The sequence below is a fragment of the Anser brachyrhynchus genome (genome assembly GCF_964034855.1).
Source record: "Anser brachyrhynchus genome assembly, chromosome: 8".
Lineage (NCBI taxonomy): Eukaryota > Metazoa > Chordata > Aves > Anseriformes > Anatidae > Anser > Anser brachyrhynchus.
In genome coordinates, this window is record NC_137702.1 from 15,906,089 (window position 1) to 15,931,283 (window position 25,195).

General features: G+C 45.0%; 2 protein-coding genes across 54 annotated transcripts in view; one reads left to right on the forward strand and one right to left on the reverse strand.

Moving 5' to 3' along the window:
* Positions 1-15,996, forward strand: LMO4 (LIM domain only 4). Of its 4 annotated transcripts, none has more exons than XM_080603013.1 (5): positions 1-148; positions 403-549; positions 3,920-4,158; positions 10,744-10,840; positions 11,195-15,493. In XM_080603013.1, the coding sequence occupies exons 2-5, from the start codon at positions 514-516 to the stop codon at positions 11,393-11,395; spliced, it is 573 nt and encodes a 190-aa protein (XP_080459139.1). In that variant the 5' UTR covers positions 1-148; positions 403-513; the 3' UTR covers positions 11,396-15,493. The 4 variants fall into 4 exon arrangements, with proteins under 4 accessions (XP_080459139.1, XP_080459138.1, XP_080459141.1 ...); XM_080603012.1 differs by lacking the exon at positions 1-148 and adding an exon at positions 15,502-15,996 and having other exon boundaries at positions 434-549; positions 11,195-11,350; XM_080603015.1 differs by lacking the exons at positions 1-148; positions 403-549 and adding exons at positions 1,123-1,959; positions 15,502-15,996 and having other exon boundaries at positions 11,195-11,350.
* LOC308199202 (uncharacterized protein) overlaps positions 15,979-25,195 on the reverse strand; it is a 506,154-nt gene continuing 496,937 nt past the window's right edge. For 41 of the 50 annotated variants that reach the window (XR_013954445.1, XR_013954446.1, XR_013954466.1 and 38 more), the window contains one exon: positions 15,979-25,195. This exon is cut by the window's right edge. The gene's annotated coding sequence lies outside the window, so the exon portion shown is untranslated. The other 9 variants (XR_013954486.1, XR_013954488.1, XR_013954489.1 and 6 more) reach the window with 6 other exon arrangements.

A 25,195-nucleotide genomic window follows, 5' to 3' on the forward strand; every position in this document is an offset into this window, starting at 1 on the left:
GCAAGCAGATACTCCCGGCTGAAGTTTCATATACCTGTGTCAGGATGTTGCTTCTACGCTAGACTTCAGCAGGAACAGGTTTAAAATATTATGTTGCCTCAGATGACTGAGAGACAGTGGCAGCTCTCAGTCACACCGCAGCCACTGGGTACGTACTTGACATCGGCGGTGGCAGTGTCCCCGCAGTGTGCAGCGACCTGCCCCACGCAGGGCTGCCCCGTCCCGTGGCACACATCAATTTTGGCCTCTGCGTACCTGCCGCAGCTGCCCGCCTGCTGCTGCAGTTGCAGCGGCGTCGGACCAGCCAGCCCGACTGTCCTCACCGTGTCGGCTGCTGCTTATGTCAGTCAGCGGCCTGGAATCGAGAAACTAGCCTCATGAAGTTTTCCTGTTGTTTAACAGATCCTGGAAACGTGTAATTTGTCTGCCTCTGAGGAGCCCGTTTGGGTGTGCGTGCGCCCAGTGCTAGGCAGAGCCAGGCAGGAGCCTGGTCCAGCAGCCAAGCCAGTGTCCATGCTCGTGGGAGAGCCGTTCGCTGGGACAACACCCGTGAGTTACGGTGTTCGTAAAGGTACTGGGAGTGTTTTGAGGGCCTTTTCCAGCTATACGGTGCTATGTTATTGCTTGTCTTGCACACTGCACCTAGGCCTCGGAGGCGTATTTTTCCACTTTTAAGCGTCCCTACTGAAGGGTACTTGTGGTTGTCCTTGGGCGCTCTCTCAGAAGCCCAGCCGTCCCCACAGCAGGCGAGCAGTCCCACTAGCTGCCGCCCGCTCGCAGCAGCCCGACCGACCCCTTCCGGACCCCCGGGGGGCACCGGCAGCAGCGGGCCGGGCCGCGCCGATCGCTCCCGAGCTGGTGGCCGCGGGGGGACGGCTGGGAGCCCCCGGCCTGGGGCGGCGGGGCCCGGCGGCGGCCTGCTCCCGGCGACCTGCTCCCCGCCACCGGGACCCCGGCGCCCGCCCGGCCCGGGGGGGCAGAGGGGGGCGGCGGGAGGCCGGTGCCGAGCCGGGCCGGGCGCCCCCGAGCCGGGAAGGGCGCGGAAGGACGGGGCCGGGCCTGGCGGCGGCGGGGCCGGGCCGCCCCCAGCCAAGTTTCTCAACTGGTGGCCGGGCGCGGGGCGGGCGGCGGGCGGCGCCCTAACGGCCGCTCCCCACCTGCCTGCCTCCTTCCTCCGCATTCCCCTCCTCCTCCTCCTCCTCCTCCTCTCCCCTCTCCCTTTTTTTTTTTTTTTCTCCTCTTTCACTCATTCCTTTGTCTTCCCCGGGATTGGCAGGTTTTATTATTCCGCCTGAACAAGCCGGGGGCGGATTGGCTGCGGCGGGGCGGGCGGCGGGGCCGGCCCGGAGTGTAGTTGGGATTGCGCCCTGTCAGTAACACATGTGCGAGGGGCAGCGGCCGCACACGCACGCGGGCTCACGCGCGCTCACACCCGCTCGCACACCCGCGCGCGGCGGGGACACGCGCGCCCACGCGCGGCCGCCCCCCCCCGGCCCGCCCTGCCCTGCTCTCCTGCGCTCTCCTCCTCTCCTCTCCGCGGCCGCCCGGCTCGGCTCGGCTCGGCTCGGCTCCGCGGGGAGCTCGGCAGCCGGCGGAGGGGGCGGGGGGGAGGCGATACAAAGTGAAGCCACATTGCCAAACTTACCCGGCGATTGCGGCAGCGGCAGCCGGCGGCGGCGGCGCCCTGCGTGTGCGGCTCCGGCGGCGGGGGGCTGAGCTCTGCGGCTCTCCCCTCCGGGGAAGCGGGAGCCGCGGGGAGGACCGCGGGCAGCCGCCCCTCGTAGCGGCAGCGCTGCTCGTCCAGCCCGGGCTGCCGCTCCCCGGGCTGGGGGCTCCCTCCGGAGCAGAGCCGCAGCGCGGGCGAGCGAGCGCGGCGCCGGTTCCCTCGCACGGCGGCAGCCTCCGCGGTGACCCCGAGCGACGCCGCTCCCGGCCTCTGGCAATATAGAGGGGAAGCAGGTAAGGAGAGCGGCCGCTGCCCTCCGCCGCGGGGCCGCGGGCCGGGGGGGCGGCGGCGGGCCCCGGGCCCCGGGCATTGTCGCCGGCCCCGCGTACAAAGCCCGGCCGCCGCCCGGCCCCGCCGCCGCCGCGGGGAAGGGAAGGGACGGGGAGAAGGGGAAGGGGAGGGGAAGGGGCTCCGGCGGCCGCCGAGCCCGGGCGGAGGGGCCGGGAGGGCGGGGGCGGCTCGGGGAAGCCGCGTCCCCCGGAGTAAACAGCGCTCCGAAACAGTGGCAGGAGAGATCAAAGTGAGCTCGCTGGCTTCGCTCCTCGCCGATCCCCTTCCTGCCCCCCGCACGGTCTTTTGTTTCGATGCGGGAGAAATCCGGTGAATCACCTAATTAAAACCAAGACATGAATTAAGCATCCATTTTTGTACTACAAATTGCCAGCTCTCCGCTCGTCCCTCCCTTGGTCTCCATTAAAAAAACACCAGAGACGCTGTTAAAAGGGGGGGGGGGGTATTTTGCCTCTAGCTTCCAGCTCTGCTTTCTATTTCACTGACTCCTATCCCAGGACCTAAATTGCTTGGCTGTGTAATTACTAGAGTAAGCCTATTTAAGTTAAAAGCTTTTTTTTTTTTTTTTTTTCCTCCCCCCCAACTCTAAATGAAACTTGATGAGGGCCCGTCCTTAGTTATCAAGGGAGTCACTTTCTGGTCAGTCCTCTTGATTCATCTTTTTAGATTTAATCAGCATTAAGGTATTGCTTGTCCTTAAGAGCTTTAGCTTAATGGGGTTACTGGATGCTTTTCTCAGTGTAACGTTTCCCATTTTATATATATCTGCCTTCGACAAAGACGGGCTAAGGTGGTAGCATGGAGTCTTTTTCTTTCTTTTAAGAAATCCGAAGTGATTTAAAGCGCAGGGAAACGGTTTAAAGACTCAGAGCAGGAAATGCAGATTCATTTAGGCTGTAGCTGGAAACTGTAACAAAAGGCAATTCCTTGAACAAATGCATCAGAAATCAATTTACATAAAGGTATATGATGCGTTCGGATAAATGCAATGCTAATGGCTTTTAGAGTGGTTTTCTTTCCAAAGTCTCAGGGTTTTTGTTACAGCTTAATTGGTGCAGTTCTTCTGGTTTATTGTGCGGTCGCTGGACATACCTCCAGGAACTCTTTCTGAGGAAATGTGTGTTTAAAATCGGCCTAAGTTCGCCGTCTCCTGAAGCCAAGTTGGGCCGGTGGCAGGAAAAGTTCGTCCTCGCTTCCCTGGAGGTATCGGGCTGAGCGTCCTGAGCAGATAGCCAGATGCCTCGGCATGAGCACATACGGCTTACAGAGGACAAAGACAAAACATGCTGCTTAATTGGCAGTAAATAACTTGATCTTTTTATAGTATAAGTGACTAGAGGAACACCGGGAGTTTATTGGACTCTGGATTGAAGGCAACAAATTAATCGGTTTAGAGTAAGCTTTATGAATTGATTCCTATATTATCTCTCAGTTGTCCTGCTTGCGTAAAACGTTTATTAGAAAGTGAAAAATGCCCTTTGGTAGCAGTTTGGGGGGCAGCCCCAGCCTGAGCGCTGCGCTTCGTTATCCTGCTGCTTTCCTACGGCAGGCAAACTTTTTTTTTCTTTTTTTTTTGAGTAACAAGGCTTCAGCATTTAAACCGCTGATCGAGGGCAGATTGGCGAGACCGAAGTTGAGCGTGTTTGTGCGGGACGTTAGCGGCCGTCCCGAAGCCCACCGGCCTTCCTCGGGGCCGGCCGCGGCCTCGGCCCGCAGCCTGCGCGCGTGCCTCAGCACCGGCACCGCCGCACCTCGGGGCCGGCCGCCCCCGCCGCTCCCGGGGGCCGGTTTCACGGCTCCCTTCCACCCCCCGGTGCCCCCCTCCCGAGCCGCGGGGCCGAGGCGGTGCCGGCTGGGGGCTGCCGGCCCTGACCCGGCCCCCGCGGCGCCCCTGTCCCGCAGGCCATGGTGAACCCCGGCGGCAGCTCGCAGCCGCCCCCGGTGACGGCGGGCTCCCTCTCGTGGAAGAGGTGCGCCGGCTGCGGGGGGAAGATCGCCGACCGCTTCCTGCTCTACGCCATGGACAGCTACTGGCACAGCCGCTGCCTCAAGTGCTCCTGCTGCCAGGCCCAGCTGGGGGACATCGGCACGTCCTGCTACACCAAGAGCGGCATGATCCTCTGCAGGAACGACTACATCAGGTGGGCAGGGGGCGGCGGCGGGGGGGCGGGACGGCGGCTGCAACTTTAAAGTGGTTTGTCAGCACAAAACAAGTCCCGACTAAAAATAAACAGCAATCAGGGAGGCTAAATTAATCTGCTTTGTTGTAGTGTTGAAGGAGAAGCGTGCATATCTGAACGGTAAATGTTAAAATCGCGGGGCTTAAATAAGGCTGTGGCAGAGGTGCTAAATAATGAAACGCCTGCCTTTAGTATCTGATTAATTATGATATTTACATAAGCACCTTTAAACTCCTTTGAGTGGAAACAGAATGACTCATTCTCTGCTCTCCTTGTGAAAGAGCTGATTAGTCGGAGGGCCAGCGCTCCTGCTTACAGCCCCAACGGGAGCGTTCGGCTCCGCGTTACGGGGGGCCCGAACCGGCATTGCTCCGAGCTTCAGCACGGAAAACGCGGGGAGTGGGGGCAGAGGGGATACGCTCTCGCTCCGCATCCCTTATCTCTTCCTCTTCCGAAGCTGTACGCTGTAAGTGCCGCAGATTTGGGTAGGGGGAACTAAGCCTTCCTAATCTGGCATCTGTTGGGGCGCAGCGCAATTATGCACAGTACCCCTTCCAGCGTGCTTCCCATATAATTAATAGAAGGAATTCATGAGGTCAGGTGCCCGTGCGATCTTTTCAGGTGAACTCAAGCTACTTAAACTCATTAATTTAAAAGGAGGCATTTTGAAGGATTACACATTTAATTTGAGTAAATGGTTTGATAGACTGATGCACATGAATGCTTCAAGGAGGTGTTCTATTTCAACATCCAGTAATTAAAAAAAACAACAAAAAAGCCCCATACCTTCCCAGCATAGCAGAAATGCATAGTTAAAACAAATTGTGTTTTGTTTGAATGCTTCTGGCTCCTTGCTTACAGTAAATGTCAAGAGTTAACCCAGGTTTTTCTTTTCCCTAATGGATGAAAAGTTCCACTTTTTTCTTCCTTTCTGCAAATCTGGCCGGAAAACCTTACAAGTTTGTTTATGTTGTAAAACTTCTGTTCGAGAAGATCAGCACTGTACTGAATACGTGCAAATGCATGGAGGCATCCTTAGCCTAAAAGGTCGGTGCTGAGGCTTGGTTGCTCAGATAACGCAGCCTCTGTCCCGATACGTGGCCTCGACTTCAGTCAGTTAAGTAGAAGAAATGCAGCTCTCAACATCTTTAAGGAATCAAAGCCTTGGCTTTTGGGGGTATTTTTAGAGAGAAATGCCAGAAAATCAGCGCGTGTAGCTTTTTAATAGTGCTTTTTGGTCATCGTCCTAAGCAACAAGCCTAAGCCTGGCAGAATTCTAATTAAATAGAGCAGAACGGTGTTAGGGAAAGAGTCTTGTTTGAAGTGGAAACATTGACACTACTGTTGAGATGCAGTGAATAGTACAGATTCATCACTCGACCAACACCATCAAACAAACCCTCATGTCTGATTACTACTAATTAAAAGGAGAAGATGCGTCCACCGTATCCCAGAGGCAAGTTCAGGCAAGCTTATCACAGTCCTTTGGTTTTGTGTTGCCAAAAACTAATACTAGTGTATTTTGATGTAGGCGATTATGAATAGGATGCTTTATCAGATGAGGGTTTTGAATTGATCTCCTTGTTCTATCGCCTGACTTCTCTTTAGATCTGGGTGATTTGACTTGCAAAAATAACTCAGACAGATGCTTGCTGAAACTTGAACTGGACACCGTACGCTCAAGGTGGGGTTGGATGGCCTGGCTGTGTGAGGGCTGAGTTAACTCGGAGCTTTCCCTCTGGAAACAGACTTCGTGGGCTTCCACGCGGGTAGTGCTGGCATGTGCGAGACCCTGGCCCTTCTGCTTTTGAGGCAGACCCTCTTGGTGGCGGAGGCGATGCTCCTGTTTGGCGGCCAGGCCCGCCAGTGCCTCTCTGCCATCTCCCCGTGACTTGTGTCGGGCTCTCGCAGTGCCACGCTCCCTTCGCCGGGCAGCAGCCATGGGCACAGCTCCTAACGGGGACACGGGGGCACGCAGGGCACGGCTCCCGAAGCGAGGAGGAGCGAACAGCCGGGCAGGCGCCAGGTGAGGGGGCCTGGACTCCTCCAGGCCAAGACAGCGCGGGGCCGTTCGTTACTGAGCGGTGGGTGTGAGCCCTCCGACGTCGCGTGTGGGTTTGTTGTTGTTGAACCAACACAGCGCTCCCCTTTCCCTCCCTGCCTCCCCCCAGGAGCCGACCAAGCACCAAATTAGCCGTGGCGCTGGGAGAGCCGCCGCAGCAGCTTTCATTGAAAGCCAAGGTTCCTGGGAAAGGAGAGGGAGGCGAAAATCCCGGCCCGCTCCCGCTCCCTCCCCGCCGCCACAGAGGCGTTCGCAGGGCGGAGAGCGGAGCGCAGCCCTCCCAACCTTCAGATGCCAGATAAAGCAGCAGCGTGGCAGCGAATCCGCACAATTAAAAGCTTTAATTAGTGTCTCCTCCATTTTCTCTTAGTTCTGATAGGTTTTATCTAATGAGATCTGGTCCCTGGCTTAGATCTGCTCGGAATGACGTGTCCGAAATGAATGAGAGCCGCGTTGCAAACAAAACATTTAATTAACAAAATTGGCCTCTAAGAGAGAGCAGGGAGTGGTGGGGAAGGGAAGGGAAGGACGGGGAGGGGGAGGCCGCCCAGCCTCGCTTAAAGGGGCCGTGCCCGCGGCCCCTCCCCACCCGTCCCCTCCCCGGGGCGCAGCGGGACCCAGACCTGTCCCTGTCCTGCCATGGGGCCGGGGTGTCCCCATGGCCCCTCTGGGAGCCGGGATGGGATGGGAAGGGGGCTGCTGGGCAGCGAGTTCATTTCCCTGGTAATCAGCGGCAAGCTGCTGCATTCGGGGAGTGCTGTCCCTTTAATTGAACAGGCTAGGTAATTAAATGGCACTTTTCCAATAGGACGTGCTAGGTAAATCTAATAGTTGGTTATTTAATATCACTTTGAAGTCTGCCCACTCAAGCACAATGACAGCACAGGAGCATGTGAACTATTAGCTAGGAAAAAAAAAAAAAAAACAGGATCTCAAAAATTAATTAAATCGCATGCAATTTAGGGGGAACGTTTATCTTGATTTGTCATAACAGAATTAATTCAAGGCCTCCAATTCACTTGGGGGCAGATCTGTTACTCTGAATTAACCAAGCGTAATTTGGCTGTTTTTTTTTTTTCTTCCCCTTCTCTAATGCAGCACTTGCCATTATGCACAGCCCCCCTTTTAAGTATCAATAGCTTCTGGTGCTTTTAAGGTGCTTGGTCTCTAGTTATTCTGAAGTACCTTTAATGGACTTGGCTCCAGGCGTAATTTCTGTGTTGCCTTTCTTTGTTACATTTAATATAGCTGGTGCAGAATTTAGATTAAATATAGGGAATGTACGGAAACACCAATCGCTTCTGGATCAGTAGGTCTGGATGTGCATTTCTCTCCGAGAGGGCTTGGATGTATGTTTGTGGGCACAAATCCGTACTGCGCTGTGCGAGATCTGGAGCAATTACATCTGTCTGCCTCCACAATGTCCGAAACAACTGGAACCACAATCTGTTAGTGTAAGTTGCTTGAGATATGCGTCTGCTGATTCTGGATTTTGAGCAGCAGGACGTGAAACTGGACTGAAAAAGATTTCTTGCTGCCTTCGTTCCCACTCTTGTGAAAGTTCTGAAAAAAAAAAAAAAACAAACAGGAGTGCTTGTGTGTATGGGGTGTGGGGAATGCAGTGTTGGAACTACCCAGTAGTTAATTTAAGGTGGCTCAGTAAAATGCTGTTAAGTGCAGAAGAGCTGCCTTGTCCATATAGGGAACCTCTTGATGTTTGTGATTGATTGCATTGCCCAAATGTTGAAATATTAATGACCTTCTTGGACTGAGGACCCAAAGAGGAAACTGAAACCAATTCTGTCATCACAATTAAAGAGTCCCCTGGCTTTAATTAGCCTGACCTGGGGTATCTCTACCCATTGCTGCAGTTAAAGAGAAAAGAGCCCATTAAAGTCCAGTCTGAGACCGATAGCTACTTAATTGAGCACCTAAAGCCTCAAGCCTTTTAAATCAAATACTGTCCTGGACAGTCCCCCTGGTTAGATAATTAGCTCTCCAGCCTCTCAGAAACCATGTGAAACAACTTTTTCAGTAAAGAATAGTTACTGTGGTGGACTTCCTTTACTGGTAAGAAGGAATAACATTTTGTTTATAGATAAAACCTTTTTCCTGCTAATGGTATTAGAAAACAAAAACATTCATAACAGCAGAGAAGGAAAAATAAGCCTAATTGTCCTTGTAAATAACACACAGCGCTGGGAAGGTGTTGTAATTTTCAGGAATTTTAGCGAAGATTCAGCCGATGTGACTTTGGAAAACAGAATTGTTCTGGAAACATGCTGAGGGAAAACCTAAGATGCGTGGAAAGCCTCTGGATTAGTTTGACTCCGTTTATTAAAATTCACAGACATTCAAGGTGTACAAGCACTTCTACTCAGAGAGAATTGTATAACAAATGAATGCTTAATGAAGACAAGTAGTGCAAGGAGATCAGTATTCCAAAAGCTGTGTTTTCAGGCGGGTGCTGCAGTCGCACAGAGGGCTGGGAGAGACCACTGATCGTGTTCGTGTTCTCCCAGACGAGCGGCATCGTCTGCTCGTCTGCAGGACCTTGCCTTTCTGCCCCCACCCTGCCAGTAATGCCCTTGTCGTCACCCATTGCCCTAGATTTGTGGCTCTTTGCTCTAGATACGTAGCGATGTCTCGCTGCCTCCTCTCGGAGCGCTTCCTATGCACCTTTTCTACGTGCCAACTTCATTACTAGTAACAATGGAGGAAGAAAAATGCATATCGTAAAGCTTTGGAAGTAACCTCGATACCTCATGTGGCGGCTCGGAACTGGTCCTGATTTAGAAGATGCCCTAATAATGGACCCTCAGTTTCTAGACAGTTTAGTCCTTTTGGCTGGAGGTCCTGACAATGTATTAGTTCAGCTTTCCCTTTGTAACCGCTGTGATTCTGCAAGAACGTGTCAATGTGTCGTGGATCTCAGACTAATTAGTTTTGAAATGGAGTTTTGATTGAACTCTTCAAATCGATGCTGCTGCAAAATTTGTTTCTCAGCTTCCTATTAAAAGCCATCTTAAGGGGCAGTTTTACTACTCTCTCTGTCGTTCAGTCGATACATTTAATAACAACTTACAGGCTATTTTCAATAAAGTGGCGACAGCAAATTAGTAGTTTGAACATGACAAGCCTCCTCTGCAAGCTCAGATTCTGAAAATTCAAAGCAATTATTTTTATACAGAGGCACACTGCAATCATTCAGATTACGGGTATTCTGTTGTAATGCGTCTCCGAGGTTGACACAAACAGAATTTTATGACTTTATTTGGACAGGAAGGAGATGCAAATATTAATATTTATTATGACACCAATACGCTAATTTGTAAATCCTATTACTGTGTTTTACATCGTGCAGAAAAGTGGGTCTGTGACCCTGCCAGCTAGTTCAGTTTCCTTTTTTGCTGTGAAATGATTGTGGTACTCTTTATAAATATTTGTGTGTATTAGAGAGAGACGCGCAAAAGCAAATAAAGGTTTTCTAATTCTAGCTAATGCAATCTGTAAAAGTAGAACTCAATAATCATTATTGTGTTATATTTTGAATCGATGTGTTGTGCCTTTAAATGGATTTGAAGAATTATGTATATATTTTTCTTCACCACTCTTCTGCCTATTTCCCCCCTCCCCCCGCTGCCTGTGCCCCCCCCAACCCAATGGCAGATGTTGTGGTCTCATTTGATTGCATAGGAAAACTGCAGTGATACAGCAAACACCCAGAGAGATATGATGACAAATGGGTCCAGATCCCGGTAAATTACTTTCTGCTCAAATCGAAATTTCATTCAGTTTGTTGCTAGCAGAGATGAAGTAATCTAAATTGTGGACTCAGGAGCAGATAGAGGGAAGTTGGAGCAAGCATTTCATTATCAAGAGAGAGAGAAGGTTAGGATGAAAGAGATGAGCAGAGGCAAATCTAAAGTGTTGACACCATGATTGAAAAGGTTAACCCATACACATTATATATCAACCTGGATAGCAGAGAGTTTCTAATGGAAACTCTGCACTGATGGAGGTTTACTGGAGTTTCAATACACTGAGCATGATGTCTTCTTAGATATACAATCAAATCCTCTTAACCCTTTTGATGACTCATATCTCAAGATATGATTAAAGTACAAAAGAGTTCTTCATATAATTTCAAGGACACAATGCATTTAAACTCCAGTCATGAATTGTATCTTTTTTTTATGATGAACCCAGTAATCTGATAAAATGTGTGTAGTACAGAATTGTTTGTGTTTCTAGAGGTGTAAGTCAATATTTCTGATTAAATCCTGTGTAACCACATCCAAGGTAGGGTGAAGCTACCAGTTGTGATATGAAAAAGTATATTTTTGTATAACAACACGTAAGCGAGTTGGAAGACAGGGGTCAGAAGTCTAAAATACTTGTGTAATAAACCATGGCAGTGATGTGCAAAAATGCTTAGAGCCTCTTGTGTTTTAAATAATTCATGATCATCACCTCTGTTTCAGGTTATTTGGAAACAGCGGTGCTTGCAGTGCCTGTGGACAGTCCATTCCTGCTAGTGAGCTGGTCATGAGGGCACAGGGCAATGTCTATCATCTTAAGGTGAGGGGGGTTTCTACGTATTTTTGTTATTAGCTGATGAGAACTGCCGTACTTCTGTAGTATAAAATCTGCATCTGCTTGTGAATGAAGTGTGAAGCAATAACTAGAGATATGAGTACATATTATGAAGCTTCCCTTAGTGTGTAGCTTTGTTCCCTCATAATCGGTAAAACTATACTTGAGTTATGTACTGCATAGTCCCAACAGGTAAGACTAATGCCATGTTTGGAGGTACTAGAAACCAAGCAGCTCCATATCTCAACTGTACTCACAGTCTCTGAAGTGTAATTTTCAAACCTGCAGCATACTTAATTTGTGCTGTAGTTTCACTTGCTGTCTTTTTTCCTTTTGCAGTGTTTTACATGCTCTACCTGCCGGAATCGCCTGGTCCCAGGAGATCGGTTTCACTACATCAATGGCAGTTTATTTTGTGAACATGATAGACCTACAGCTCTCATCAATGGCCATTTGAATTCACTTCAGAGTAATCCACTACTGCCAGACCAGAAGGTGAATACTCAACAATTACTAATAAGCTTTATTAGAGCTAAATGAAGATCAATTTCTTTTCAATCTAGCAGTGGACATTCCCCACCCCTGCAAAGAGACCTTTAAGTAACTGAATTTAAGTAACATAGGCATGGGGTACAGGAAGAAAATACTAACCTTTAAATATGACACATAGGGTGAGTCAGTTTATTTTGGTTTGGGCATGTGCAGCTGTACAGCTGTTGAACTCTTTTTATGTACAAAGCGAAATGGAGAGCATACGTTAACATAAACTCTTAACAAAGAGGAGCATTTTATTTTATAATCTTGAAATTAAGGGCTACAAGAGAGCAGGTTTCTGTGGGAGGAAAATTAGATCCTTTAATATGGAAATAAATGTCTTGTGAAGAGAAGGTTCCTGAACCAAACCAGTGTAAGGTTTTAGTTGAGGAGGCATGCTGGGGTACTCTTTCAGAAGTATTTCCTTGTCTGTTTTATGTGTCATAACTCAGATTTAAAAACCAAAGTGCTATTTTCTTATCGCTCCATAACACTAATAGCTCAACTAAAGATTGTATATCTCTGTGGTTGATAGCTCTTGGTTTCTAGCTAAATGAGTAAATAATGACTGTACAAATCATATAGAGAAGAAGAAGAAGAAGAAAAAAAAATTCTGATCAACAGTTGTCCTGTAAGGCTGAAACTAGATAGTTTTAGATCTATTTTAATCTCCTTAATAAGTCCTAAAGCTATGCAAGTGAGTGCATTTTGATAACTGCTGTGCCTAATTTGTAACAATTACTGTCAACCTTGAGTTAAGAGACTGTTCATTCCACCCTGGTCCAGAAAAGAGTGAATGTATGACTCTTGCACATAATTTTATTCACATCATATTTCATACTGATTATGTATTGATGACATTGATTCATTTACTCTTTACAGCGCCACTTGCATGGATATTAAATCTTATTGACCACAGATGAATTTTAATTTCAGATTGGTGATAGATTTTTCCATCAGCTCTGATAGTATATTTGACTTTTTCATCATTAACCCAGGCAATCACACAGCACTGAGTTATTGCAATGAAACAAAAAGTGCACACTTCAGTTGGTAATTCTTTATGGATTTACAATAGGAACTTCATTAATGTCTGTAAGGATCACAAAAAATAACATTTATCTGCAAATAGGAATTTTGAAGATTAAAAAATCTGGGACAAATGCTAGGCTTATCTATTCTGTAACATGCAGAATAATTTTTAGTGCTTTTACTTAGCGGAGAGATATATGCAAGAAAACACAAACTGGTTTTTAAGGTCCAAGATTTTTTTGTTTTCTCGCTACATTTCAATATCCATGTTTGCTTTTTTTCCCTGTGCATAAATTTACTGATTAATTTTAAGTATTCTTTCAAGTCTTATGCAGTGAGTGTAATTACATCAAAATAAAACATGGACTTTTTTATTTACTTAATTTGTCAATTGAGGTGATGAGAGAGTTGAGTACCAAAGTCGTATATATAGTTAGGCAGAACAAAGATAATTAAGATTGGAGGAGAATGTGCAGCTTCTTTTCAAGGAAGTACAAATACAGTTAAAGATTCATAGATTTATACTGTTGTGAATTTTAATGAAACAAATCTGTAATACAGAGTAGCTGGTGGTGAATCTGTTAAATGAATATTTGTAGGTATCCCATTTCGAAATATAGGTAAAACCATTCATCTTTATACACTGCAGTAAAAGGTTTACCTTTCTGAGAGAGTGGTTTATCCACTTGTCTTCTGTGAATGTAAAGTTTAATGTAACTTCAAATAGGTGTCTAAATTGTCATTTAGTTTTATCAGTTTCTTACTATGCCTTAGTAAAACATAAAAATGATTTAGTTGCAATAAAAGCAGTAGACATGATGAGGAACATAGAACATGGAAAAGAAGTAAAATTGGACTAGGCTTGCAGAGCTCATAACTGAAGACACCTAGCAGAAGCTAAATGCAGAGAAGATGCTGAGAGCAGGTCTTTATTAGTTCTGTCACTGACAATTAACTGCATCGCTACAGTCGATGATGAGGCAGACAAAGAGGTATTAAGGAGAAGATAGGGGAGAGGGGTTATAGTTTGTTTTGATTCTTTGTAATATAATGTCTCCAGAAAACGGTGCAAGTTTCCCTCCCGGTTTTCTGAGGGGAATTGTGGAGCGCCTGAATTTCAGGAAACTGAGTTACAGTTGAGGAGACGAGTTGGTAATTCATAGGTTTGTCAGGTGGCTGGAGTGCTGGAAGATACAGGGGCAAGTGCCAAAAGAGAGCTTTCGTGTGTTAGCATTTTAACAATCTGAAGATGTAAACATCACAGATGGTTTTCCAGAAAGCTGTGTGTTTTAGGGCCACTAATTAAAAATGTTCTTCCACTATGACAGAGTTGGCTGTAACAGATACTCTGTATTAAACATTAAAGATCTATTAGTCTCCAGGTTATTCTGCTACTAGAGATTGTAGACATAGCAGAATATTCACAGGTTTTTTTTATTAAGCTGAAGAGATTGAGACATACTCCTTGCAATAAAACACATTTTTGTTGCATTTGTGAAGGCGACAGTTATGAACTTACTATTCTCTTAATATGTAGTTGACAAGTTAACGTACTGGTGACTGGTGCAGGCAGAAAGGGTTGCATGATCTGACTTTGCGTAAAATCTTGACTTTCTTTTTAAGGAGGCAGATGCAGTGGTGTTGGCTATTACTGACTTTTGCCTCCCTAAGTCAATTCACACATGGAAATTATAACCTTTCATCACTTGCTTTGAGTCTGAAAACAAAACAAAACTATTTCACTTCAGATTGGTACTGCTTGCCGGCAGAAAGCAAACTCAGTTTGTGATGTCCTGTGTGCCATTTTATTTGAAGGGGTTGTGTTGTCCTCTGTAGAGAATTGTCTATACTTTTTTGGCAGTGGTAGTATTTCTGTAGTATTTCTTGTTTGCCAACAGTATTACCGCCTACTAAAAGTGTAATTTTTCCACCGGTTGGCAATGTTCGGAGCAAACGCTTGTCTTCAGCTTCTAATACTTTTAAATAAAGTATGAGTTAGATTACGTCTTTCAGAGAAGATCTTAAAAATCTTCTAGTTTACGTATCACTCAACAATTCCCTTGTAGTTACATAATTGGTGTTGTCTGTGTCCATAGTAGAAGATATTTGATGCTCATTTATTAAATATGCTTGCTGGCTGCTCCCTAATCTTTGTTCTGGACAGACAAATTACCTTTCTCACACTGAGCTTCAGCTCTGGGGAATTAAACCTCCAAGCCTCTACTACTTTAATTAGCTTGAAAGTGGGGGGTTGCAGTTACTAATAGACCTCAGGCTTTTAGTAACTTAGAGAAAGGGTGAAAAAAGAACTTCCTGGGAAGCGCAAAATGTCATTTAAAAACCATAAAATTCTCATATATATTATTTCATTTTGGTAATTGCAAACAGATTGTATTTGAAGACTATGGATGATCATTTCTATTTTATCCATGAAAGTTTAGATTTTTATTGAGTTAGACACTTTTAATTATCACAATTCATTAACACCAGTGTGAAAGCACATGTTTGACTTCATATATTAAAATGTTTATGTAACATTAACTAACACACCAGATGAGGAATTTTAAATGGGGGGTGGAGGGGGTGGGGGGAATCCTGAAATATCTATATTTAGCTCTTGTGCAATGCAGCATATTAACCAAAGTTGCCTTGGGAGGATATTGGCTGTACTTCTTATTTGCTTTACACACTATTTCTTCCAATTATAAGATCATATTACTAGCGTCTTCAAAGGCATGGCATAATGTTTCTTCCCCTTTAAAAGGGGCCCAGAAAAGCCACCTTATTCACTGTACGATGTGCTACCAGAAAGTACACTTATTTATTGTTGTCGTGTTTTTTTCTTTACTGTCTGCTCTTTTTAGTAGTGAAACTGCAGAAAATATTTGCTTTTTGCTATTTGAAGTTGAAACATTAGCAGTGTGAATGGATAGTGTAGAAAGCCTTAATCAAGTCACAGTTGGAAAGTAATCTAATAAAAAAGAGATTAGTGAATAAGGAAAAGACAAAAGCAGTCATGTTGTAGTTTCCTATCTCAAATTTAGTATTCTAGCTAAGATACCCATTTTTATTTCTTGCAGGTCTGCTAAAAGGTCAGAGTAATGCAGAATGCGTGCCTTCATCTCAAATTTTGTTCATCACAGATGGATCCCATGTCTCCAAGTAGACAAGTCACCTTTGTAGCTAGCATCAGTGCCAGCTCCATACCATTGCACCTTCTTTATTCTTGATTGCCCTTCCCACATTTATTGGTGTATTAAAATGACTGAATATGAACATTAAGGACTCCATGAACCTGGGCTAATGGGAGACTGTAGAGAAAATGAAAAAAGATCCACCGGAGGACATCTTTGGGGGGGCGGGTGGGGAAGATGACTAATGAAGCTAATTAAAAGAAGCATTGAAATCTGCTTTCTACCCTCATTAACAATTAGCAGGGCACTGGCCAGTTTGTACCCTGTGTTTTACCTTAACAACATTCTATTTGCTCTTTGTATATTTAAGTGTTGTAAGGAAATGTGTTTCAATCAAACTGAACATGAGATAAAGGAAAGATGTGGCTTTTGTGATATTCTATCACAAACACTTTTATTGTATCTCTGTAAAATACAATGTATGTATGCATGTAAGTGTTTTTGTCCTAATGTTGCTACTTCCCATGGCAAAAAAAAAAAAAAGAGAAAAAGGAAAAAAAAAGTCAGGCTCATAGCAGCTACTGTGTAGAAATTTTCACCTACTTCTAATTTGCTGAATGAAGAAAAATCTTTTATTTGTGATATTTTCAGAGACATTTGCTCTAGTATGGTGTATTTAAATAATAAAAAAGTAAAACAAAAAACACTGAATTGAGTATGGGTTTTAGAAACTTTGCTTTATTAAAAAAAAAAACTACATTCGAAACATTACTCTGAAACTAAGTCTTACATAGTCATTACCTTAATTGTCAGTTACCTTTAAAAGTAGCTTTTTTTTTTCTTTTTTGTCTTATGCCAGTAAAAAACCTGTTAAACTACTACTGTGTTACTCTTGGCAAGGATACAGAGCACTGCTTCAAAATGATCTTTATTTTTCAATGAGATTCTTACTTCTGGTAACAAACAAATATATTACAGTTCATATTGCAGTGAATTATGGTATGTATTATAGGTATTGTGGTCTCTTTCTATCCAGTTCTTTCCCGCAGAACTGTTAGGGGTATGCATGTGTCTGTGAGAGTGCAAACATGAGTGTGTATGTATACACCTTAAGAGGTCAAAGAATAATAATAAAAATAGAAGCAACAAAAGGGCTGTACTTCACGCTGAGCAATAGAATTGAGTGTTCATAAAAAGGGATACAAAAGCTATTCTGATCTGAACAACACAAAGTTGAGTTTGTTGTGGCAAGAGACTTGACTTTTTAAAACTGATAAGGAAAGAAAAACACACTTCCTGGACTATTTCCGAGAGCAAACCGATCTCAAACATGATCTGTCCTCTGGAAGGAAAGAAACAAAAAAGCAAGAAAACTTCCTCTAAGCTTAGAAAGGGAACGACTTCATTTACTGGGTTTTTCCCTTCAGCTACTTATTGGTAGATCTGTGTAGAATAACTTTTGAGAAGAAAAAAAATCCCCACTTTTCATTCTTATAGCAAGAATACTAACGTGATTCTATGACTGTGCATTGAATGCCTTCAGTCGGGAAACTGCAAGCACCTAGAATGTGTGTCTGCTGCAATTCACAGCAAATCAATATTACCAACTCTTTGGCTTTTATCGGAGACTAATACATTTGAAATACATCATCATTATGGTTTTTTTTTAATTCTGTTTTCAAGGAGATGTTCACTGTTTAGCTTTGTTTGGTTATGGAGTGAGCTTGACTTACTTTTGTTGTGATGCTGATACACAAAAAGCTGAATTATAGATTTGTCTGTCTAAACCAACAGCAGATTTTTTTTTTTCAGATCTTACTTCTTGATCTCTAGTATATTGGAGGTCTGCTGAATTTCTTCTTTAACACTTCAGTGCCTGTGCAAAAATTGGACTGTTGCAGAGAAAATAAAATGATGTAGTGTACAGTATCAGACAGTAAAGACAAAAAAACACTCGTATAACATATAAAGTAATAAAACTACTGAAGCTATGTATGTCTTTTTTTAATTAAATGCACTTACGTATATTTTTAAAATAAGTTTGTAAGGTTTTTGAGCTGGCATTAAAGTCTTTAGGTAAGAGTCTTGCAAATTGTGCTGCTTGAATATCTTTGAAAAGACACTTGAAGTCATATGAATATAGAATTCAAGTATTAGTGAGTCTGCAGACATCTTTTTATATTCTTTCAGTATAAGCACTCAAGGTACCGTGTTTAAATCTAACATGTACAGATTTTTGGTTGTCCAATATAACCTAGAAGTGCTAAGAAGATAGCTAATAACTTCTAGTCGGTAATGTAGCATAGCATTTAGTGATGTAGAGGTTGAAGTTCATTAACGGCTTTAAATAAACTATTATATGACTCGTTTGTAAAGCACAGCTACCTATTTAATAGCTTACTTTAAAAGCATTTCTTAAGTTGCAGACCTATAAGATTACAAATGTCACTCATGTTAGCATAATCCACATGCAAGTGATGAAGCCTTTGCTTTGATGTGCTAAATTGGAGGAGGACTAATGGAGCTATGAATATACAATAGAACATATTTAAGTAGTATTCTTCCTTTAGGTAAAACACTTTCTTGAAACCAGAGGCATTTCAGACAATAAAACATGCTGTAATGGGGATGTTAGGTGTGGGTAGAAGGCTACTGGAAACACTTAGATTTGTCCATATGTGAAAAATGACTTTTTTTTTAAGATCTGTAAAGAGAAACGTGTACTTGTTCACCTTTTATCACATGCATTTGCTAGGCTGAGCCTGAAATACACCTCCTGCATTTAGTGCTGCTGAAAAGTCATACAAATAATCATTCAGTAAGAGCTTCCCTCACTTTCAAAAATGAATGCTGTTAAAAAATCAAAGGAAATATTACTAATCTGAAATCATCCTGGTGAACCTGGATAAAATGCTCTGTCTATACTGCATCTAAACGTCTCAATCATATAAATTGTCACTCTTATTAATGAAACAATTTTGTAAAAAGATTGCCCTCTAAATGGGTTTAATGTTTTTACCTATCCAGCTGTCTAGTTATGAGATTTACGCATCCTGGCAGGCAGTGGGACATTAAGCCTTTCCAAACCAAATTCTGTTTGCAACAAGATACTGTCTTTTCAGTCCTACATGATTTATCTTTAAATATTTTAACAGGTTATGCAGTATCTTATGAAATATAAAATGAGAATGTCTTACCAAAATGAAGCCTTTGAAATTAAGTCACATCTTTAGAATATTAACCACACTGCGTTTGTCTCAGTTTTTCCCTGTTAGTTAACACAGTTAAAATTTGCATCATCTAATTTTAGGAAAAATACTAAAAAAATAAATAAATCTGATACTAGCATAATGTGACTTGCTAGCAGGCATTTCGAAAGATCATTTTAATTTAAACTTTATATCAAAATTCTTTGGCTGGTATTAGGCGTTAAGCTTTTCCAAGGACCTATGTTCTGAACAGCTTTATTGAAGTAAATGAAATTGAGACCGGGACATGCATGTATATATTTTTTTTAAATATTATATTTCTTCAGTGTGAAATGGTGTGTTCCGGGACTGGTGTCACTGCCTCAGCCTACCCTACATCAACTACCAGATAGCCATCGTTGCTGCTTGTTACTTTTTAGTACCAGGTGTATGCCTATTGTCAGTCCAGCGGAGCCACAGAAGAGCTTATTGCAATTAAATAGCAATTTGTTTCTATGAAACTGCAATTAAAGTATTACTGATCAGCCATTTTAGATTGGCAGTGCTTTGCCTGCATGTTAAGCAGTGAGGAGCTCTCGGTTCATATCCGCGGAGCCTGAGCTGTGAGCGGCAGCGAAGTGCAGCAGCTCGCCTGCGTCCCCGGTCGGGCTGTAGGCACGAGCCCTCGGCCCCGCGCCCCTCAGCACGAGCGCGCTGCGGGCAGCAGCAGGCCCGTACCTTGGGCTCGCAGCGTGCGGGGCCTGCAGTTATTGCTGGGTTCTGCTCCCGTGTAGGCAGGGATGTGCGCGCTTCCTAGGGGGATGTTTTCCACTTCAGATTGATTCTGTGGCGAATGGACTGCAAGCTGTGGGCCGCAAGCCAATAACGCGCTGCAGGTCCTGACTTGTTGGAGATGTGTAAACAGGGCTACTATAGCTCCTTAATCACAACTAATAAAAGACTAGAAGAAAGCAATCAATTACCCCATAAGTTCTTTGTTTTTGTTTTTGTTTTTTAATAAAAAGCAGGCATATAGCTGACATGGCTGCTATTTTCACGCCTGTACAACAGAATAGGTGAGACAGTTTAAGGCACGCGCACTGTCTTACCGGCTGTGCCCAGGCCTTGGTGGTGGCAGCAGCAGTGGCAGCGGCGGTGGTGGCAGCGGCGGTGGTGGCAGCAGAGATAGTGGCAGCAGAGGTGGTGGCAGCAGAGGTGGTGGCAGCAGAGGTGGTGGCAGCGGGCCCTCCCTGGGGACCCACAGTGCCTCCGGCCCCGTGCAGGGCAGAGCCCGGGGCCGCGTGGCGGCTGCACCTGGGTGACTGCGCATCTGAAATGTAAATGTTCGGTGCAAATTAAAAACTTGTTTGTAAGAACTCAAAGAGGAATTAACTTTGTAGTGGTAATTATATTTCTTAATTATCACCGTATTTTAACAAAGTCTGAGGCACGTTAACTTCAGTTCCTGCATTTTTGCGCGGCGGAGGCTGTAGACATCCTCGTTCCTTTGCCAGAGGGGATGACATCACACCTGTGGCATGCATGAGATAAGCGTGGCTTCGTTTCGCAGCGCTGGTGTCTCTCAGAGATGTTCCTTGGGGGGGGGGATGGCCCGTGTCCCACAGCTGCCACGCCATCCCAGCCGGGGGCGGCCAGGCGGGCTGCCGTGCCGGGTGGCAAAGGGGTGGCACGAGTGCCCGCGAGGCGGCCGAGCCAGGCCCCGGCTGGTGGCGAAGGGCAGGGCGATGCCTGCATGCGAGCCGCCGCGAAACCAGCGCGGCCGACAGCCAGGAGCTCACTCACCCGCTGTGGCTCGGGCCTGCGCCTGAGCCCAGGGCCTGAAACAAGCCCTGTTTGCTGGAGACAGACGAGGCTGTGTTGAAGAGTTTTATTTTTTTCCCCCACACTCTGTGGGTATTTTTTAACAAGCCAGGTTCTGTTGTTGTGTTGCCTTTAGCCACATGTCTATAGTTACGTCCACAAAAATGTTTTTTTGGCGTGCAGGGGGCTGTTCGGCTCGATGGTTGGGAAATGATAGCCGTGGGTTTGTGTCTTTGCCTGGTGAGGCACCGCGTGGTGCTCCTTCACCCCTGCTCACTTCTGGCTTCTCTGCTGAAGAGCAAGCAACAGCCTGGCACCCACGGGCTGGGTTTTTGTTATTATAAGTGTGTTGGTGTTTTTTTTTTTTTAAGTGAGGCCTCTCAGTGCTACTGTATGAAAAGCAGCAAGCTGCAGAACAGTAGCGAAGTGCAAGCCATACAGAGGCCATGCCACGCTGCGTCAGGGAAGAGGCAAAGGGTCCAGCAACGTCTGCTGGCCCCACAGCAGGGCAGCACCGGAGGAAGGTCCCCGGCCTCTGCAGGCCTGGCCCCGCAAAGGGATGGGGCTTTCAAACAGCAAAGCACGCACACCTGGGATGGCTAGAAATTTTAAACGGTGCTGAATAACCTTCAAAAAATATGAGCTTTGAGCTTTAACTTCTCTTGTACTTACTGGTCAAACACAGGTCTCTCAGCGCACTGTGCCATGTTGTTCCCATCGCTCCCGCATTTTAACAACCATTTTATTTGTTTATATCTGTTCCCTGCCACGTTAGATGTACACCCCCAACTGACAAAAACACTGAGTTTGAAAACTGAATTATTTTTAAACAGTTAAACAATGTTAAAAAAAAAAAAAGTATTTTGCTTAGTCACTGCTATATACTTCAGTTAAAAAAAAAAAAAAAAAGAAAAGCTCAACAATTTTGCTGAAACAGTCCTTCAGTCCTTCAAACCACGGCATTAAGACCAAAACTAAGCTTGAGAAATTCCTGCCCCAAAGGAACTGAGAGAGAGAGCATGACAGTGGAGAGAAAGTGGACCTTTTGAAAGGAGTTAGTCTCTCCAGTGAGGTCCTGGACCCCAAGACCCTGCCCGTGAGAGCATCAGCTGCACTACCAAGCACAGCAAAGGCAGCAGCACACAAGGCAACCGTGCAGACGGCGTCAGCCCTGGTGCTTCTCGGTGTCGGGGAGCAGGGCACAGCCCAGTCCCCGCTGCTGCTGGCTGTGTCCCTTGCTTTCACGGGAGTGGTGGCTGTCGAAGCACTCCGTGCCGTGCAGCCGGGTTCCTCTGCAGCCAGCACAGCCGCTGTTTCTTTCCTGCGTTGTTGGAATAAGCTGTTAATTACATTTTGAACTATCCATGCACTTTTCCTCTTAGGGGATCTTTCAAGCGAGCCTTCCACTAACAATGTCGGTGGTTCGCCGAAACCTCTTGGAATAATCATCGGTTCCATTGAACTTCTGCCAGTTGTTTTGTTAAACTAAATGGAGAGAACAGGGCCTATATTCTTTCTCGAAACGGAAGAGATTGCCCTGTGATTTGGGGAAATCTTGATTGCTTACAGAAGAATAAATGAACAAGGCAGATATTAACTTTACACCTGACTTCAATTTCTTTGAGAAGCAGCGGAGAAATGTCCAGTAGGAGGAAAAAGATCCAGCTAGAACTCATAAGCTAGCCAATAATAGTCTAATTTTATTGTGCTGTAAAATCATCAGCTGCTTATAGAAAACAAAGGGGCAAGGAACGCAGTATTTGTCTTTTATTCTTACAAAAAAACTTGAGATCAAACAGCCTCTAAAAGACTGAGCTGATATGCATCCGACTTACGTATTTTTTTGATATCCTCTGATAGTCATTCCACTGATGTATTTGATAGGTAATTATATCAGCCATAGCAAGATGCTGATACGAAATTGTGGAAGACTTCAGTGTTTTGCCATAAAGCTTATACCCCTTGTTATTGAACTCCCATCAGACTTGGGATCTGCAGCAATCATTTGAAAGCTGTAGCTGGTATTTTTGTGCTTATGCCACATTTAAAAATTATTATTCTTGCTTCATCAGTTAGTCTTTTTAGATGGCTTGAAAAAAAACATATTGCAAATGAGCTACTATTCTTATTTGTTGTTTTAAGAAGGGTAAGCACTGGAGTATTCAAATGGAACAGATTATACCTTTAATTACATCCAAACAGGATGCTGAGCTGATTTTTCTATTTTCCGTTTAATTGCTATAGTTCAAAAAGATATTGCAAATTTGTAAATGAATTATTTAAGCATAGCCTTCTGGCCTCTGTGTTTAGGAAAGAGACCAAAAGATGAAGAAGGAAAAAAAATTAATTTATAGGGCAATATTGCCACTTGCATCTTTAAAAAAATGTTTGAACTTCTTGGGGAGGCGTTTGAGCTAGATGATGTTGCATGCTTTCTGGGAGCATTCAGTGACTGCCACGGGGTTTGTTTGCATCCCTCCCCCCTGAGGGAAGCCCCGCGTGTGCTGTGGGTGGCAAAGTGCTGTTCTTCTCCAACCTGCTTACCAGCGAGCATGCCACTTCACCGATGCAATCCCAACCAGCCACCGCTTTTGTGGATGTGCTCGATCTCCATTTTCCTACATGCAAAATGAGAATAATGAAAGCAAACACAATTCATCACTTCTTAAACTAAATATATTTCCATTTTTGTTTGCATGTGCATGTGCATATATCACTCACCGTATATATTTAGAATATGTACTGTGACATTACAGCCAGTGATAAATCCTACTCGCTTACTGTATGTGTTATTTGCTGCAACATTAAGCTCAGTAAGAATTTTATATGTAACTTGTACCAAAACTAAATATATTGTGGAATTGATGCGCAGTTGTAAACAAGAGCATAACTTCCCGATTCAACACAGTTGAAGGTGGCAGCTTGTGTGGCAATTCTTTTATAAACAACTGCAGACTTTCCAAAGAATAAGTCAGTTAATTACATTTTTAATGATGTTTTTAGAAAATAGCATTCTTGGTGGAGGGAAACCTATAACACCAACACAAAGAAGTAAACCTAGAGCTTGTACTGAATCAAGAAATGCCGTGGGGGAAAAAATGGATTTGTGCTGGGCCCAGGTCTTTTGCTCCCCTGCCTTTTTTTCTTTCTATTGAAAGTGTCCATGTAGAGGAGTTTTTTTAGCTCTGGTAGTTTCAGAGCAAGATGACACTGCCAGAATCTTTTCTTCTTCCTTTTTTTTTTTTTTAAATGTGTATGTGTGGATTATCTTATTTCATTATTTTCAATAGTGCTAAGTATGCGCTACCCACTTAGAGAGCTGATGCCGTGCATAGCAAAGCTCAAGATGTCCTCTTAAATACGCACAGCTTATGCAAGGCCGTGACATGAGCAGGCTTTAACCACTAGCAGCGTTGGCAGCTCTGAAGGGCTGATATGATACAGCCTTGCTGAGACATCACGAGTAGCATGGGGAGATCCAGGGAGAAGCTGAAACAGACAGAGTAAGAGCAGTACACAACTTTTATTGATGAAGTTCAGGGGAAAGAGGCACCAGGGGCAGCTGTATTAATCCCGTAATAACTTGAAATATAATCAGGCCATTGCTGCAGGGATGGGTAGGATGGGAGGGAGGTGGAGGTGTCAGGGTTTAAGTTCACAGGTTTTCCCAGTTCATTAAAAAGTGAATCAATCAGAGAAGCGGGCTTGCTTTTCAAAGGGCTGGCAACGGCGAGCGGCTTCGGCCATCGGGAGGCAGGCAGCCGCGGGAGCTCGGCAGGCATCAGGCTCGGCAGCCGGCTGTGTTTTGCCCTGCTCGAGCCAGTAAAACGTGTTATAATGTGCTAGGGGAGATTCTGGCTGGATTTTGAGGACTTAAAAGCCAGGCAGGGTTGGTGCTGTGGGCCATAGAAAGGTGACGCTGATAGATGTTTATAAAGGGGAAAAAAAAAAAAGTTTTGTTTTATGTTTTCTAGAGTGGTGGTTTTACCAGCAGGCAAACGGGCAGAAGGAGCCTGCCTACAGGACCCCTCTTTGTAGGCAGCTGGTATAGTAATTAGCTCATTACTATTAATTTTTGCCATCCCCGGACGGATCAGTGATGTATTCAAGAACAAAAAAAAAAAACCAAAAAAACCCAGAACTTCATAATATCTGTAGCTGGCGCTTCTTGCGTCCTTTTGTTTAAGCTGGTGCATGTACGCAGAGCGGGGAGCAGCCTCAGAGCGAGATGCTCATACCCACAGGCGCTCAGAGGTTTAGGACAGAATGCCCTACATTTAAATAGGATTCATTACTTTTTAATTACTGCACAGTCCAAGAGGACTCAATGAGCATACGTGGTTGTCCAAACTAGTGTGATGTGCTTGGTCACCAGTGGTAGGGACGCGTGTTTTGTCACTGGCCTGCACCTCACACACAGCTGGGACACTGGCAGAAGGTGTTTGCGTACAACCTCAGACCAGTGCTGAGAAGATGGTAATAAAAGACAAGCGTCATGTGGATGGCTGACATGGGCAGAAAAACCTTACGCTATGGGTGGTCCCCCTGATCGCTGGAGGAGCTGCATGCAGAGCAGCAGCTCTCTCTAGCAGTAATGTAACGTTCAATGTCACACTAAGAGAGGTAGGCTT